General features: G+C 41.3%; 1 protein-coding gene across 1 annotated transcript in view; it reads left to right on the forward strand.

The window, feature by feature from the left end:
• SORCS3 (sortilin related VPS10 domain containing receptor 3) overlaps nt 1–15,819 on the forward strand; it is a 415,208-nt gene that overhangs the window by 319,198 nt on the left and 80,191 nt on the right. The window contains exons 8-11 of the mRNA XM_083616529.1: nt 2,891–2,980; nt 5,015–5,194; nt 11,887–12,033; nt 14,310–14,412. Of these exons, the coding sequence (XP_083472655.1) occupies nt 2,891–2,980; nt 5,015–5,194; nt 11,887–12,033; nt 14,310–14,412 (520 nt within the window). The remainder of the gene's footprint in view (nt 1–2,890; nt 2,981–5,014; nt 5,195–11,886; nt 12,034–14,309; nt 14,413–15,819) is intronic.

The raw sequence follows: 15,819 nt of genomic DNA on the forward strand, positions 1-15,819 counted from the left end.
GCTAGAGCCAGAGCACACGTCACATGAATCATGAAGAGACCACTGGAAATGGTATCATCTGATGACTTATCCCTGTGACGATAATCCATATAAAAGACTTAATGGGGTGATTCCTAGGGCTAGAATTTGATGGTCCCTGTATTGAATAAAACATAGGGGCCCATGGAAGACTGTTTAGGGTGGTGTTTCCATGTCTGTGGAATGAATTCCACACTGAAGTGTACCTTGGTACATAGTATCATAGAATCATAGAGTTGGAAGGGACTCCAAGGCTCATCTAGTCCAACCCCTAAAATGCAGGAATCTAAAGAAGCATCCATGACAGATGGCCATCCAACCTCTGCTTGAAAACCTCCAATGAAGGAGAGTCCACCACCTCCCGAGGGAGTTTCTTCCACTGTCAAACAGCTCTTAGTATCAGAAAGTTCTCCCTGATGTTGAGTCAAAATCTCCTTTCTTGTAACTTGAATCCATTGGTATGGGAAACGCCAGGTTAAAATTTGTGATTATTATTTTTTGTCAGGCTTTTAGATACTCATGGGTTAAGTCGTTGTTGTTGTTGTTGCTAACTATGTTATTTGTGCAATTTATCATAATTATTTAAAATTGTTTTACTTATTACAGTCATACCTCGAGTTGAACGTGCTTCAGGTTAAGCGTGTTTGAGTTGCACTCTGCGGCAACATGGAAGGAAAGGAGTGTGTTACTTCCGGGTTTCACCACTCGTGCATGCGCAGACGCTCAAAATGACGTCATGCACATGTGCGGAAGCGGCAAAACGCGACGCCGCGTCTTACGTTCCATTCGGGATGCGAACGGGGCTCCGGAACGGATCCCGTTCTCATCCCGAGGTACCACTGTACATTTTGTTTTATAGCATCTGATTTTTTGTAAGCCGCCCTGCAATAATTTTGATTACATTTGTCAAATCTCTTACTAAATAATAAATAAATAAAATCCTGAATCCCAACATTCTGATCGTACAAGACATACTCTAGTGTGTGGGGGGTGCCTAATAATTGTCAATAACCATCCTTCCTACTATTTTTACAACAGAGGAAGATTGTCAAGTCATGCTATAGACGATACCGTTGCACATTGCCTTTATAATTTAAGTGTTAGCGCACCGACTCTTCTTTTTGTAACCACTTCTTCCGGACAAAATGATCTCGGCTCTGCGTGTCTGGATTGAGAGTGATACACTGAAGAATTCATGATAAAGTCCCACATTCAGAGCAGAATCAGATTCCAAAAATCTTTGACTGCTCTGAAGGACAGGCCTCTTTTTCACTTCTCATTCACTGCCAGAGCCTTGTCTGGAGAAGATCAGATATGAAATCTCTGTGCATTATAGCCAGTCTTCGCTCTGCCTTTGAATGACAGCTTGTCTATAGAAATATGCCACCATCTAGAGATGATATGATTACTGGGAGTATTATTGATGCTACAGCAATATAAAATGCCGAAATTTCAAAGGAAGGAAAAATACATATCTGCAAAGGGAATTTTGTAGGCTTTATTAGAAATCTTAAAAGTCAGTAAATGTTTTGATATAATAAAGGAGCATTTGGTCTATTGCATTATCTCAGACCCTACATGCATGCTAAAGCAAATACTATAGAGTCAAAATTTATTCACTTAACTTTTCTTATTCTTCTGAAAATATTCTTGCTGTCCTTCCATTTGACCAGTGACAAATATAAAACCCTATATCTTTAGTATGAGCAGGGCTTGTATATATATATATATCCAGTATAGATACGTGTGTTCTCTTATTTATCAAGCATAAGTTGTAGGTGCTTTTCGAAGTGCTTAGCCAGAACTGGTAGTTTTGCTTCCTCCCTTTTTCTATATGTAATGATTTCATTTCCCATCATCGTTTCCCATTTTATTATTTATAGGAGCAATAAAAAACAAGTATTATTCTAATATTATCTTAAAATATATGTGATGCAAACATTCTCCATACTTTATGTATTTTATTTACAGTGTAGACCCACACTGGATCCAAAACAGACCAGTTAGGGACCCCCCTTTTAGAACAGTTCTCTTTGACACCTGTGTTGATAGTATCCCTTTTGAGTAACAAGTTGGCACTCCCCCTGCACATCCTTTCTTCCTCTCTTCTAGTAAGAGAGTGTCAACTAGTGCTGTGTCAAAAGTAGAGGTTGATTATGACAACTATATTTTTCTTGCCCCCTAAATCAGCTGCCCTCAAAAGGAAGAGCTTAGATTGGCTTGGTAAGCCTTCTGCTTTAGAAATCCATGCTGACTGCTAGCAATTTCCAAGAAGTGGCTACAAATTGATTGCTTTATAATTTGTTCTAGCAATTTCCCAGGTATTGGAGTCAGACTAATGAGACTGTAGTTCCCCAGGTTAGCCTGGCCTCAATACTCAGGAAGTTGTTAGAACAAATTATACAGCAATCTGTCTAGAAACACCTCAAAGAAAAGGGTTTGATTTCTAGTTGCCCATTTGGCTTGGGTGCAAACAAAACTATACTTGCTCCGGTCCTTCTTCTGAAACTCAGCAGATAAATCATAATCAAAATTGACGTGAGGTTGTGCATGGAACCGAGAATAGAAACTGAGATGAAATTCAGAACAACACGATTGTGGATGACTATTTCAGCTTCATCAAGCCTGGAGAGCAGGATGACATTTACAGTTTGCAGGCATTTTCCCCCTCTTTCAAACAATGATGCTGAATTACCACCCTGGATGCTTTAGCTGAGACTTCTGCATAGCAGGGGGTTGGACTGGATGACCCTTGGGATCCCTTCCAACACTATGATTCTATGAACCAAAAATCTTGCAAAATTGTCAGGGAGTCACCAAATGGTATGTGCTTAAATAGTATTCATTCTTCTCTCTCTTTGTATTTGTACAGGTGACGACTGGTGGAAGAGCAAATTACTATGTGTCCTACAGAAGGGAACCCTTCACGCAAATAAAATTGCCCAAGTACTCGCTACCAAAGGTAAACGTGCCTTGTATAATTAGTATTGATAAGTACAAAGTCTTTGACAAGAAGTGATCATTTAATCAAGGAGATGGCCATAGCTCAGTGGTAGAGCATTGGATTTGCAGGCAGAAAAACTCAGCATCGATTCCTGGCATCTCCAGGTAGGAATGGGAATGCCAACTGCGTGAAACCCTGGAGAAGTGATGCTAGTCGGTGCAGAAAATACTGAGCTGGATGGAGCAATAGTCTGATTTGGTGTAAGGCAGCTTCCCATCATCCTGCTTTGTTTGTTACTTTTCTATCATTCTATAAAGATATATATTGTTTAATACATTTCTATCTGTTCATAAACAAAGGAACATAGGAAGCTTCTGGAGTCAGACCAGTTGGGGCCATCTATATGTACCTCAGCCTTCTTCTTTTTCTTTGGCAATCACTCATAGCTGAGTAACATTGTCTTCCATGAACACGGTCTTAACAGTGAGTCTGTAAGTGACTGTGGAGGCCAATTCTGGATCCACACGTCCTTCCACAGTGGGGACATAGGTTTCTGGATGGCGGTTGATCACGATGAGGGTTTGCCAAGCGTGCCTTCCTCTTAGAGCATTTCTCTCTTTTGTCCTGAGTTCAAGCGTCTTCAAAACTCATGACACGTTTGGTAAAGGCTGTTCTCCAGTTGGAGCGCTCGCAGGCCAGTGTTTCCCAGTTGTCGGTGCTTATATTACATTTTTAAAGATTTACCTTGAGACAGTCTTTGAACCTCTTTTGTTGATCACCAGCATTACACTTTCCATTTTTAAGTTCTAAATAGAGTAGTTGCTTTGGAAGGTGATAATCAGGCATCCTGTATGGAAGTGAGAGCTGGACCATAAAAGCTGATTGCTGAAGAATTGATGCTTTTGAATTATGGTGCTGGAGGAGACACTTGAGAGTTCCATGGACTGCAAGAAGATCAAACCTATTCATTCTTAAGGAAATCAGCCCTGAATCCTCACTGGAAGGACAAATCGTGAAGCTGAGGCTCTAATACTTTGGCCACCTCATGAGAAGAGAAGACTCCCTGGAAAAGACCCTGATGTTGGGAAAGATTGAGGGCACAAGGAGAAGGTGACGACAGAGGACGAGATGGTTGGACAGTGTTCTCGAAGCTACCAGCATGAGATTGACCAAACTGCGGGAGGCAGAGGAAGACAGGAGTGCCTGGTGTGCTCTGATCCATGGGGTCATGAAGAGTCGGACACGACTAAACGACTAAACAACAACAACCAGGCATCCACACAACATGACCAGTCCAATGAAGTTGATGTTGAAGAATCATTGCTTTGACACTGGTGATCTTTGCTTCTTCCAGTACACTAGCATTAGTTTGCCTGTCTTCCCTGGTGATGACTGGCAATGACTCTTCAGGATTTCAGACTGGGAGTGCCTCCCAGACCTACCTGGAGATACTAGAGATTGCCTTAATTTTCCAGGCATTAAATAGGTCCGAGATTTATGTTTCCCAGGAAAAGGGCAATTTGGTAGCCACTTTTGGATGGATGGAAATTCTAAAGATTTATGTTTCCCAGGAAAAGGGCAATTTGGTAGCCACTTTTGGATGGATGGAAATTCTAACTCCTTTCTTATTGCTGAAGCTTAGTCTCTCTTATTGCAAGTTAAGGCTCACTGTCCTGGCTAGCTTGACAGCTGTGCTTTCCAGGTCTACTTGGTAGAAGGAGCCCTTTAGGCTGTGAATCTTCCAGGAGCAATAAAACATGCAAATGTATAAATAAAAAATGAAGTAGGATGAAACTCCTTCAAGGACTCTGGAATCTCCTTCCCTCTTCCTCACTAACCACCCTGCAGCCATTTTAAAATTAAAAACACACAAATAAGGAAAGGCAGAATATGATAATTTATTGGCTTGGTCTAATAGAAAATTGTTTAACATCACTCATAACTCATGGTCCTTCCCCTGCTGTGGCATAAGTCATGGTAATTGCTTTGTGTCCCAAAGGGCAGAGAAATATAAAGATCGGGGGGTAATAAGCCTTTTATCTTCCTTAACAGGACATGCATATTATCAGCACAAATGAGAATCAGGTGTTTGCAGCAGTTCAGGAATGGAACCAGAATGACACATACAACCTTTACATTTCTGACACCCGAGGGATCTACTTCACCCTAGCCTTGGAGAACGTCAAGAGCAACCGAGGACTAGAGGGGAATGTCGTCATTGACCTTTATGAGGTAGGCATCCAAAGCCATGTTGAAGCAACCTTGTCTCTTGCAAATATCATTTCATAGTAGGGCTGTCTGCTTATTATTGTTTTTTGTATTATTAAGGATTGTTGTCTATTACTTAGCATGTTTGCAATGAAAATTAGCATTCAGAATTTTATCAGGAGAGCAATACAAATACTTTAAGGATATGCTTTATTTTGCTTAATTTATGACACTTCTGCGCCACATTTCTTCCAGAAGTTGATCCAACTGTAATATCAATGTTCAGTCTATTTTAGTTCATTTTTATCCAAATAAACTCTTGGTTGAAAGTTCATCAAAATAGGAACACTATCCCTTAAATGATGCCAGACTGTCCATGCGCTCAGTACTGAGGAGTACCATGCAGGTCTTGAACTCAGCTCTCAAAAGTGTTAGGCGGAATTCTTTATCAGCAGTGCTTTCTGACATATTTTTTACTGTTGAAGCTTTGCAAGCGTATGGAGATGCCTCTATCTACAAGGGATGCCAGATTGCTGCTCCCAAGCTATGTGCATTCCACAAAAGTGAATTTAAGTTAATTAGTTTGGTATGGATGCAATACGCAGATCAGAAAATAGCCTGTGTCTTTAACCATCTTTCAGAAGAAATATTTGTGAAATGTTGGCAAACATGTAAGTCTGTGCTGGCACCCTGGGGGTGGGGGTGCTGCTTGTTTGTTTTTTATTGGCAGCTTTTGTTGCCTGTGAAGTCTCAAATGAAAAAGGAAGGCTAGTGAAATCTCATATGGCAGAAAATCTTCCTAGGTCTATCAGTAATGCTATGTTTTTTTCTCTGGATGCAGATTCATCTTCCAATTGTCACTATGTATTTGTCACTCCCTCTTCCTAAGGGACAGGCCTGATAGCCTATCTGAGCATAAATATTCACTTGCAGCTTTTTTTACCCTTGCCATTTTGACTAATAATCAGATGAACATCCTGAATTTTCTTATAGTTTAGAAACAGATTGATTATTTATCTATTTTCAGCTAGCAAGCATGATTCTGTCATTGCCTAAATACAATATAAATCTAGATATCTGTAGAATTCCATCAGGCAAGCCAACTTCAGCCCTAGTTTGAAGGCAACACTTCTCTTCAGTTTTCTTGGGGAACAGAGGGGGAGAAGCAAAGCTGGTCCATAAATCTACACATTTTTGAGCCACCAGAGGAACTGATGTTGCACAATGCTATCATTCAGAAATATAACTGCCAAACAACATTTAAATCAAGATCAAGGCCATCTTTCAATTGAGTGCATTTCTTTCTTTCTTTTTGAATGAATTCTAAGCAAAGCTAAAATAAATAACCATAACAGTTTTCTTTCTGTCTCTATCTCTCTCAAGTGAAGCCTAAAAGAAAGTGTCATGCCCTCCATTAATAATTTTCTCCAGAAATTTAGCCTAGTCTTCATTTTAATATTATATTCCTAGAAATATATACAGTGGTACCTCTGGTTATGTATAATTCGTTCCAGAGGTCCATTCTTAACCTGAAACTGTTCTTAACCTGAAGCACCATTTTAGCTAATGGGGCCTCCTGCTGCTGCCTTGCCGCCGCTGCACAATTTCTGTTCTCATCCTGAAGCAGAGTTCTTAACCCAAGGTACTATTTCTGGGTTAGCGGAGTCTGTAACCTGAAGCGTCTGTCACCTGAAGCGTATGTAATCCGAGGTACCACTGTACTTTATTTGCCTGCCTCTGTACATGATATTTTCATAAGCCACCTTGTAAGTTTATACCCTGGAAGACTGCTGAATTATTCCTGGCTACTGTAATTATGATGTATCATGTTTGTTGGATTGTTTTAATGGCATATTCAGTCATTATTTTTTGTTTTCAAATTTTTACTTTGTATTGAATTCCTCTGTTCTGCATTGCTGCGGTATAGTTTTAATGAGAGCCAGCTCATAAATATTTTAAATAAAATAAAATAAGAAATAAGAAAATAATATCGGAAATAAATGTTCCATGTTGTGAGTACATGGATTAATTTCATTTAACAGCTTATCCTCAAGCAATTATGTAAACTTGATCCTAGACACTTGTTGAATTGTACTTGCGGAATGGTGGCCGAAAGAGGTTAATTGGCTAAATCCTTGTACATATCCACTTGTGTGTATTCAAAGATGCACATTGTTGCAGACGGTAATTGCATAAATATTGGCTCTGGCCTTGGAACTGTTTGTGATCAGTTTCTCATGTCAGGGGCTGAGACCAAACAGTAGGTGCAGCAACATATGGGTGAGAATTGGGGCACAGTGCACTAACCTTGAAGGCAATTTGTCATGTTTTAATGTTTCATGTTTTGTGGTAAGTACAGTCACAATTTCCCTTCCTGAGGAACAAGATATGCCTGGTGTTTACTCTTCCTGAGTAGACCCCTCCTCTCAAGCAGAACGCAGGTTCTGATATCTAATAACCAGTTAAACTCTGCAGATCCTGTCTCTTCCACCAGGTTCATCTCCATCATAGGAAATTAGGAATATAGGAAGCTGTATGCAAGGCAGATGTTCTGCTACTGAGCTGTTGGCATAGTCTTAGCTCCAGGGTGGGGGAAGGAGAAGGGGAGAGTAAAGGGGAAGAAGCTGCATGCACAGTACAGTGTTGGGCTGCCTGGTAGGTTTTCACAGATGTCCTCGGATATTCAAAGTCTCATCTTCATACAGCTGAGGAATTTCAAGAAAAGCAAACCAGTTATGAGAAGACTGAGAACAATGTTTGCAAGGATGGGTTGCATATCCCTGAGTATTTAGAGTGTAAACAGTCATTTATTCAAAGGCAGGAAGGTGTGAACCTCCCTGTGAATTAGGTTTACAGGAAGCTATAAGAATTAGGTTGTGTGGCAAGACCCTCAAGCCGAACCCCCATTAGGGTAAATAAATTCACACAGACACAGATATTTTGTTTAAGGTTCTGGGGCAAAATTTTGGCCACAACTTTATTGATTACAGAAATGAGAGTAGTATTGGCTTAGGCATTGGCAAGACTATATCTGACTCCTGCCCTCTTTGCAGGAAGTCTGTAAGGGTAAACCACCAAAAGGGAAATTGCTTTGGGGGAACCCGCCTGCATCTCCCCTGGTGTTCCCAGAGGCCTAGCATGGCCCTCATCCTCAAGCGGACTTTGGACAGGAACCAGGCTCTGGCTTCCTTTAACGGAATACCCTTGATAATGGAGGGGCAGGCGATGGCTGACCTCCCCTCCCCCATTCATCATAAGCCAATGCCTAACCGCCTAACCTTACAAAGTTGTGACGATTGCTAAGAGGTAGGCAAAAACCAAGTGGCCCATGCCAATTTGCCAAATGGAAAAATTTCTACCCAGTCCCCAACTCAAGACGAGCAAGCAACCAAAGTCCAAAGCAAGGCCAAAGGACACCTAAATTAAAGGGAGGGTGGGCGGGTGTTCGGCAGCGCGAAGCAGGAGCCTGCTGCCACTTTTATACTTTTCCCCACTATCACCCTTTAAGATGATTGGGTAATAGCCCTGGCTGATTGTGGTGCCACCCCGGCGTGAGGGCGATAGCTCCAGCCACGCCAGGGTGGGGGGAACCAGGTTGGGGGCCTGCCTGCTACCAGGACCATCTATTAAGATGATCCCATTTGTGCACACTCATTTATCAAGGAGTATTTGAGTGGGCATATCCTGGAAGTGTCATGCATTGCAGCCAGTGCCCAGTGTGGGATTTTTAAAAGGAAGTGGGATTCTTTGGTCAGGCTCAGTTATGCCTACCTGAAAAGAAGTGGGATGGTATCTCATCCTGTCCTATCTAATTTCAAGCCCTGATCGCAGCAGCAAGCGTACAAGTTTTTGGCTACACATGTATCACATTATTGGTATGGAACAGAATGATGTATAGAAAGGTCTCTGGAAAGTCGGAAAGAATGGAAAGAGGTAATGCGAAACTGGTGGCAGATGTCGAATTGAGAACAACCAAAAGGCCTCTGATAACAAAATGGGCAGCTGGGCCCTGGACACAGGGACCATCTTTGCTAAAGGAAGAATGTTCCCTGGTGTTCAAGATACAGAAAAAGATGAGGCTCCTGACTTGCCTAAAGTAGCATGCAAAATGTTTGGGTGGTTAAGTTATATACCAGCCCTCCTTTCTATACAGGGGGATATTTTAGAAACAGAGCCGTGGAATAAGCAACAGCTATGAATATAAATAAAGAGGAACAGAGTGGGGCTGTTAAGTTCCTAATATGCAGAAAAAGGAAGAAGCAATAGTTTTAGGAGTTCTGCTGCCAAAGAGGAATTCCTCTGGAGATGAGATTAAAGTCTTCTTACTGGGTTCTTAAGAAGCAATTTGTTTTTTGATAGAAAATTTTGAGCTCACTTCCCATGTGGATTTCAAAAATAGGTCTCTGTCGTTACTTGGGCAGTGTCAGAAGCCTTTGTAAGAAACACTTTCTGTATTTGAAATTACACTCATTTTTTTAAAACCCTTTTTCTGAGATCCTTTTCCATTTTTCTGCTGGTAAGGAGAGGCAGCTGATAAGTAATTCAGCAAGGTGATTGTGGTATAAATTATATTTCTCTGCTGTGGAACAAGTCAAGCTGGTGCAGACTTTCGGAAAAAGAATGCTAAAAGCAGGCACATGGGTGGCCTCCCTCCCCTTCTCCTTTCACATCTCCCTTGGGGTGTTTCAACAGTAAATCTTAAGTCATTTTATATTTCAAGAACACTTCCTCTGAATTTCAGGGGATTTTTTTTCATCCCTGAAAATTTGGGGAATACAACCAAAAAGCAAAATGTTCTGCCACAAATTTGGAAGTGGGTATTTTACACCACACTGGACATGTGCAGAAGCTTCCTGCATTGGGCTCTGATTTAATGATATTCTTGCAATGAACCAATGCAAGAAACGTTTGATCATTCCCTACATGGCCAGCAGCATCAAGAAAGTGTCCAGAAATTCTGGAACCCAAGAAACCCATTTTACCTTGGCAGTTAAGCAATGGAAGCAGTAGATCCGAAATCTGGACTGGACTCAGAAGGTTCCATAAAGTTTGGGCTGTAAAATTTGAATCTGCCAGATCACTGCTGGACAACAATGGGTAGATCTGCCTACCTCTAGGGGATTCCCACTTTTATTTTTAATTCATATCTGTGTTAGATGCGTCAGCAGGATAAGAAGATAAAATATTATCTCTGGCATAAATTGCAGGTCATTTTATATTACATCAAAACAATTCTTTTTCCATGTATCAGGGAACCTTTGCACCCCTATGGAACTTGAGTTTCCATAAATAGTTGATTGCCTAAGAGATACTCATTTTATGTGTGCTTCCCATTTATTTGTGTTTTTTTAATTCATTTTGGTTATTCATTGCCTAATGCAACTGAGAGAAGCGGCAATTAGTTATGCCATCCATCTCCTTCTGTCAGTTCTCACTCCTCTTGCTCCCTCCTGCAAAAATCTTCCCCTCCTGCAACCCATACCACCCACTTCTTATTAAGGGCCAAAGCTATCCTAAGTCTCCTCTGGAAGATTCCTTTTTTTCCTCCCGCACACCAACCCCCTCAATCTGGCAGAACATAATTTTGCATACAGCACTTCTGAACTCCTTATTTGATTCATTTAAATCCCTGCAATAAGAGTGCATTAGTCAAGCATTTCACTCTGAGAGGCTCCATGGGAGCTTCTTGCAAAGGACTTGTTAAGTCTGCCAATGCGCTCTGCAATGTGACGATACCAAGAGACACCTGAGATCCAGACTCATAGTAATAGACTAGCTTTCAAGGCTTGCTGTGAACTTCCCAGAGCATCTGACAGGCTACTATTGTTTGAAATAGGATGCTCAGCTAAATCTGATCATCATTCAAACTGCACACTGTTCTTCTATAAAACCCACCAGAGAAAACTTTCCCATTGACATCCCCTACATCTTCCAATTGACACCCCCTACATCAGGGATGTCCAACTCCCAAGAGACTGCAATCTACTCACAGGAGAAAAAAAAACCTGACAGTGATCTTTGGGGGGTTCAGGTCAAAGTTGTTGAGCTTTTTTTAGACGGGAAAGCCCCGTTATTAAAGAACATTAACTTAGAGTTATTGGACAAGGCGAAAGGGGCGTAGTCGCTCATCAAAAGATCACTAAGGAAACAATCTGCCTCACAGTGAAAACTCCGTCTTCTGTTCCAGCACTCATGAGAAAATGGAGGGCGGGGCGAGGGGCCGGATGCTCTTAGGCAAAAGCAAAGGAAAAGGAGCCCACGATCAACAGCCATTGACCGGAACCTACCAGGGATTGACCAGTCAATCCCGATCGACCAGTTGGATATCCCTGCCCTACATCTTCACTTGTGGAATCTTATTTTCCTCTTCTCCAACTTGAGCCGCCAAAGAGAACTTCCATTCCACTTTACCTGTGCCAAGGGCCATTTACTCATACACTCTCCAAAATGATCTGAAGTCATTCCTGTAGGTGCGGTGGCAGTTTGGTTTGGTCTTTCTGGGGATTGGATCGATGCCATGAGGGCCAAGAATGAGTTAAGACAGAATGGACAATCCCCTTAAATTACTGGTTCATTATCATGCCACAAAGAATTTATTTAAATTTGTTTGCTAGCTCCTTCTAATATACTCTCTGACTCTGCTGTACACTACTGACTGTGCCTTGTTCTTGCCTAGTCGCCCGATGTGGTTTTTCATCTCTCATAATTTTTCCTAGGTAGCAGGGATCAAAGGCATATTCCTGGCTAACAAGAAAGTGGAGGACCAAATTAAGACTTTCATCACCTACAACAAAGGGAGAGATTGGCGTTTGCTGCAGGCTCCAGATTCAGATCTGAGAGGAGACCCCATACACTGTCTGCTGGTCAGTGAAGGAAATTTTCCAAGTTGTAATTAGCGGGCCCATCACAATGGGCATTCTCTAAATCCCAGACAGAAAAGGAACTCATTGAAATCCATGGGATGCCTCCATAGGATCCAGCCCTGCATAGTTAGTCCCCCAATTTGCATCAATTATTTCCTCCTCCTGCCACTTTTTGGCTGATAATTAAGTGAATAACTTATCAACATCTGGTTTCACAGTCTTTTCAAGCCAGAAGGGATCATTATGAAAATTTAAATGAAAGCTATGGAATTGTCCCAGACTTTGAAATGTTCTACAAAGAGATAGCTTGGCATCAATAATATTGATTTACATGGGATCTTTCCCACATTTCAGAAGATCTACAGTGGCTTTCAATACATTTAAATACGACAACATTTAAATGTTTAAGTTATAAGTAAAATAATAGCAATAACCACTCAAAATCAGACTAGAACTAATTGAACCGTTCCAAGTGTAATCTAAAGGGCTTGAATAACTTAACTCCACCTGTTATCCCACTTGAAAAGCTGAAAGATGTTCAGATGGAGTTCAGCAAATTTCCAGAAAAAAGGAAATTTCATGGTTTCAACAATGACAGAATGTCTTTTCTTTGGTGTTTTTGATGCTCTTTCTGTTTTCTGTATTTCTATTATTAGGCCTTAGCATGAATTATCAGTGGAACCATTTAAATCTTAGTGTATATTTATTATACAACAATAAATAGTATATAATAAATATACACAATGGGCAGGCTTTCCCTGTGCCTGTGGAACAACCTCACCTCCGAGGTGCATTTCACCACGGTGTTGATATCCTTTTATTGTCAGGTGAAGACTCACGGTTTAACTAAGGCCAATTGGAGGGGTGAACTGTATTGCACTTTTGAATTTCTGTCATTGACGCTTTTAGTTGTAGCATCTTTTTAAAAATCTTGTTTTACATTACGCAACTGTCTGGTTACGTAAACTTTGGGATGCGCGAGCAGCAAACCCGGAAGTATTTGACCGGGTTTCTGCGCATGCGCATGTGCAGAAGCAGTCCTCAGGTTGCGGAAACCTCGGGATCCGACCGGACCTCCGGAACGGATCCCATCCACTACCAGAGGTACCACTGTATTTTAATCTTTTCGCTTAACTTTTTGAACTATTTCTGCCCTGGGACCTTTGAATGAAGGGCAAATAATCAATAAATGAATGATTAATTTGAGATTTTTTTATTTGCCTTTTAAAGATTTGTATGATTGTTATGCCTTGTATTGCATAAACCTATTCTTATGTAGGTTTGAGCCACTTTCAGCATGGTCTATCTGGGAAAATGACATACAAGTAAATTAATGGTTGTAATGATACCTGTTGATCATGGAGAATAATCTTTTACTAGTGAGGGTCAAGATGAAGAGGCAGCAGCCCCTTTTGAATTTTTGGACTATGTGTTTACTTCAAATAGCCATGTGCCATATCCGTACCATACATTCAAGGCACTATTCTACCCCTTGAGCTGTCATGGCTCTCCCACCAAAAACCTGGGGATTCTTTTAGTTTGTTTAAGGTGCTGAAAATGAGACCCCTATTCCCCTCACAGAGCTACAATTCCCAGAGTTACCTGGGAAGAAGCATTGACTATTAAATCAATTTGAGGGTGTTTGCTGGAGTAATATAATGGTGCTTTAAATGTATGGTGTGGATGTTGCGATGGAACATTCTAATGAAACTTTTGTTTCACAGAACTCAGATTCTCAAAATAATAAGCTATTTGGAGAAAGGAACTTCATAGCTTTAACAGCCTGGTCCAGGAAAGTGCAATCCATGTGCAGGCATGAAATGTCCCATGCAGACTGCTACTCTGGATTGTGTTCATATGCAGCTTGCTGCATGGGAAAGGCGGCGGGGGTGGGGGGTGGGGACCAACATGCAGTGTTACTGATCAAATGCTGAGTTTTGAGAACTCTGTGCCTAGGAACTACTTCCAGCTGCCTCTTCCTCATTAAACAGGTTGTCTGTCATGCCATACTTGTCTGTGAGGATGCCGGAAGAGGTGCTTGAGTACAGCAGTGTATCTGGCAAACATTGCTTTCTGTAATAATTCATTGAAACCAAGAACAATTAATAGAAATGGAAATTTAGAATGGAAATGGACGTGGGTCCCTTTCATCAGGCTCTTTGCACAGTCTCAGAAAACAGAAGAAAATATGAATGTAATACCAGGTGACTGGCTTAGCTCATGTATTCAGTTTTTCTCTACCAACAATTCTCCTTCTTCTTCCTCAATCCTTCCAGCCCTTCTGTTCCTTGCATTTGCATTTGCAAATCTCAGAAAACCCCTATACTTCAGGCAGCATCTCGAGCAAAGAGACGGTTCCTGGACTTCTGGTTGCTACAGGTAAAGGAATTGACTGGACTCTGTTGCTCTTATTATTTTCAAGCACAGAGCTGCTGTTAACATTAGGGGGCAGCTCTGCCATTAGTCAAGTCCTTCATGAGGAATGTGCTCCATGGATTTTGCGGGGCATGCACTGCAATGAAAAAAAAATTCTAGATTTTGTCCCTAATCAACAGAGCTAGAACCTGGCATTTGTAGGCATATATCTTATTCATCCAAGTAGACATTTTGGTTGACAGGGCAATCATCTATGGCTTTGTGTGGGTAGATTAAAAGCCAGTGTGCTGTCATGGTCATAGCACTGTTTCACTGTCCTGTTTATCCTGTAATAGACATATATGATTTAACATATAATGCATGTAAATGTTCCTGTCTATATGATCATGTATCTGCTGTTGCTGTTACATTTATACCCCACTTTTCTTCCAAGGAGTTCAAAATGGTGTACATGGCTCTCCCTCTTTCCATATTATTTTCACAACAAGCCTGTGAGGTAGACCGAAAGTTGGTGACTTGAATCCTGGGGATTTGAACCTTGGCCTCCCAAGTCCTAGTCCAACACCTTAACCACTACACCACACTGCTTGATTTGTGGTGTGCAAAACAGGCTTTGCAGGTGCACAACAGCCACATCCTACTATGATGTCTGCCAACCAATAATTCCATTATAACTGGTTACTACAGTGTAGATCAGGCATCCCCAGACTTGGCCCTCCAGATGTTTTGGGACTACAATTCCCATCATCCCTGACCACTGGTCCTGTAGCTAAGGATGATGGGAGTTGTAGTCCCAAAACATCTGGAGGGCCGAGTTTGGGGATGCCTGGTGTAGATGGTCCATATACGACTGATGCTGGAAAGAACAATGTGGCTCCACCACCTGGCTTCTCTAAGAAATAACTATTAAAATGCATTAGGTACAAAAGAAATCAAATATGCAAAATAACATCACATTTAAAGCCAAGGAAACCTCAGATCTTTCCACTTGTGAATTTTTTTGGAGATTCATATCCATGCTAAGTTATAATTACATTGAATTTCTGTCAACACAGCTGACTGTTGTGGTTACTGTGTGGGCACTATCACCATCATTTTTATATCCCTCTGCCTTGCCATCTTTCCATTTTTCTTCCCTGGGTGGGCTTTCATGCCATCACTGTGCTGTTCCTTTGTCAGAGTCAATTGCCTGTGAAATAGCATTGATCCATGCTGCTGTGCTTCACAGTAACCCTTACACCCAATCCAACACAGTTATTTGCTGCCAGTTTGGCCTCCTGGCCTATAAGCCTGGCTGCCTTCAACAGCTCGCTAAAGCTCAGCCTCATATTAAAACACGGAGGTAGAATCCAGTAAGAGATGGGTATCACCAGGAGAAAGCACAAATCATTGAAAATGCCTTTGAACAAA

The sequence above is a fragment of the Podarcis filfolensis genome (assembly GCF_964270895.1).
Source record: "Podarcis filfolensis genome assembly, chromosome: 5".
Classification (NCBI taxonomy): domain Eukaryota; kingdom Metazoa; phylum Chordata; class Lepidosauria; order Squamata; family Lacertidae; genus Podarcis; species Podarcis filfolensis.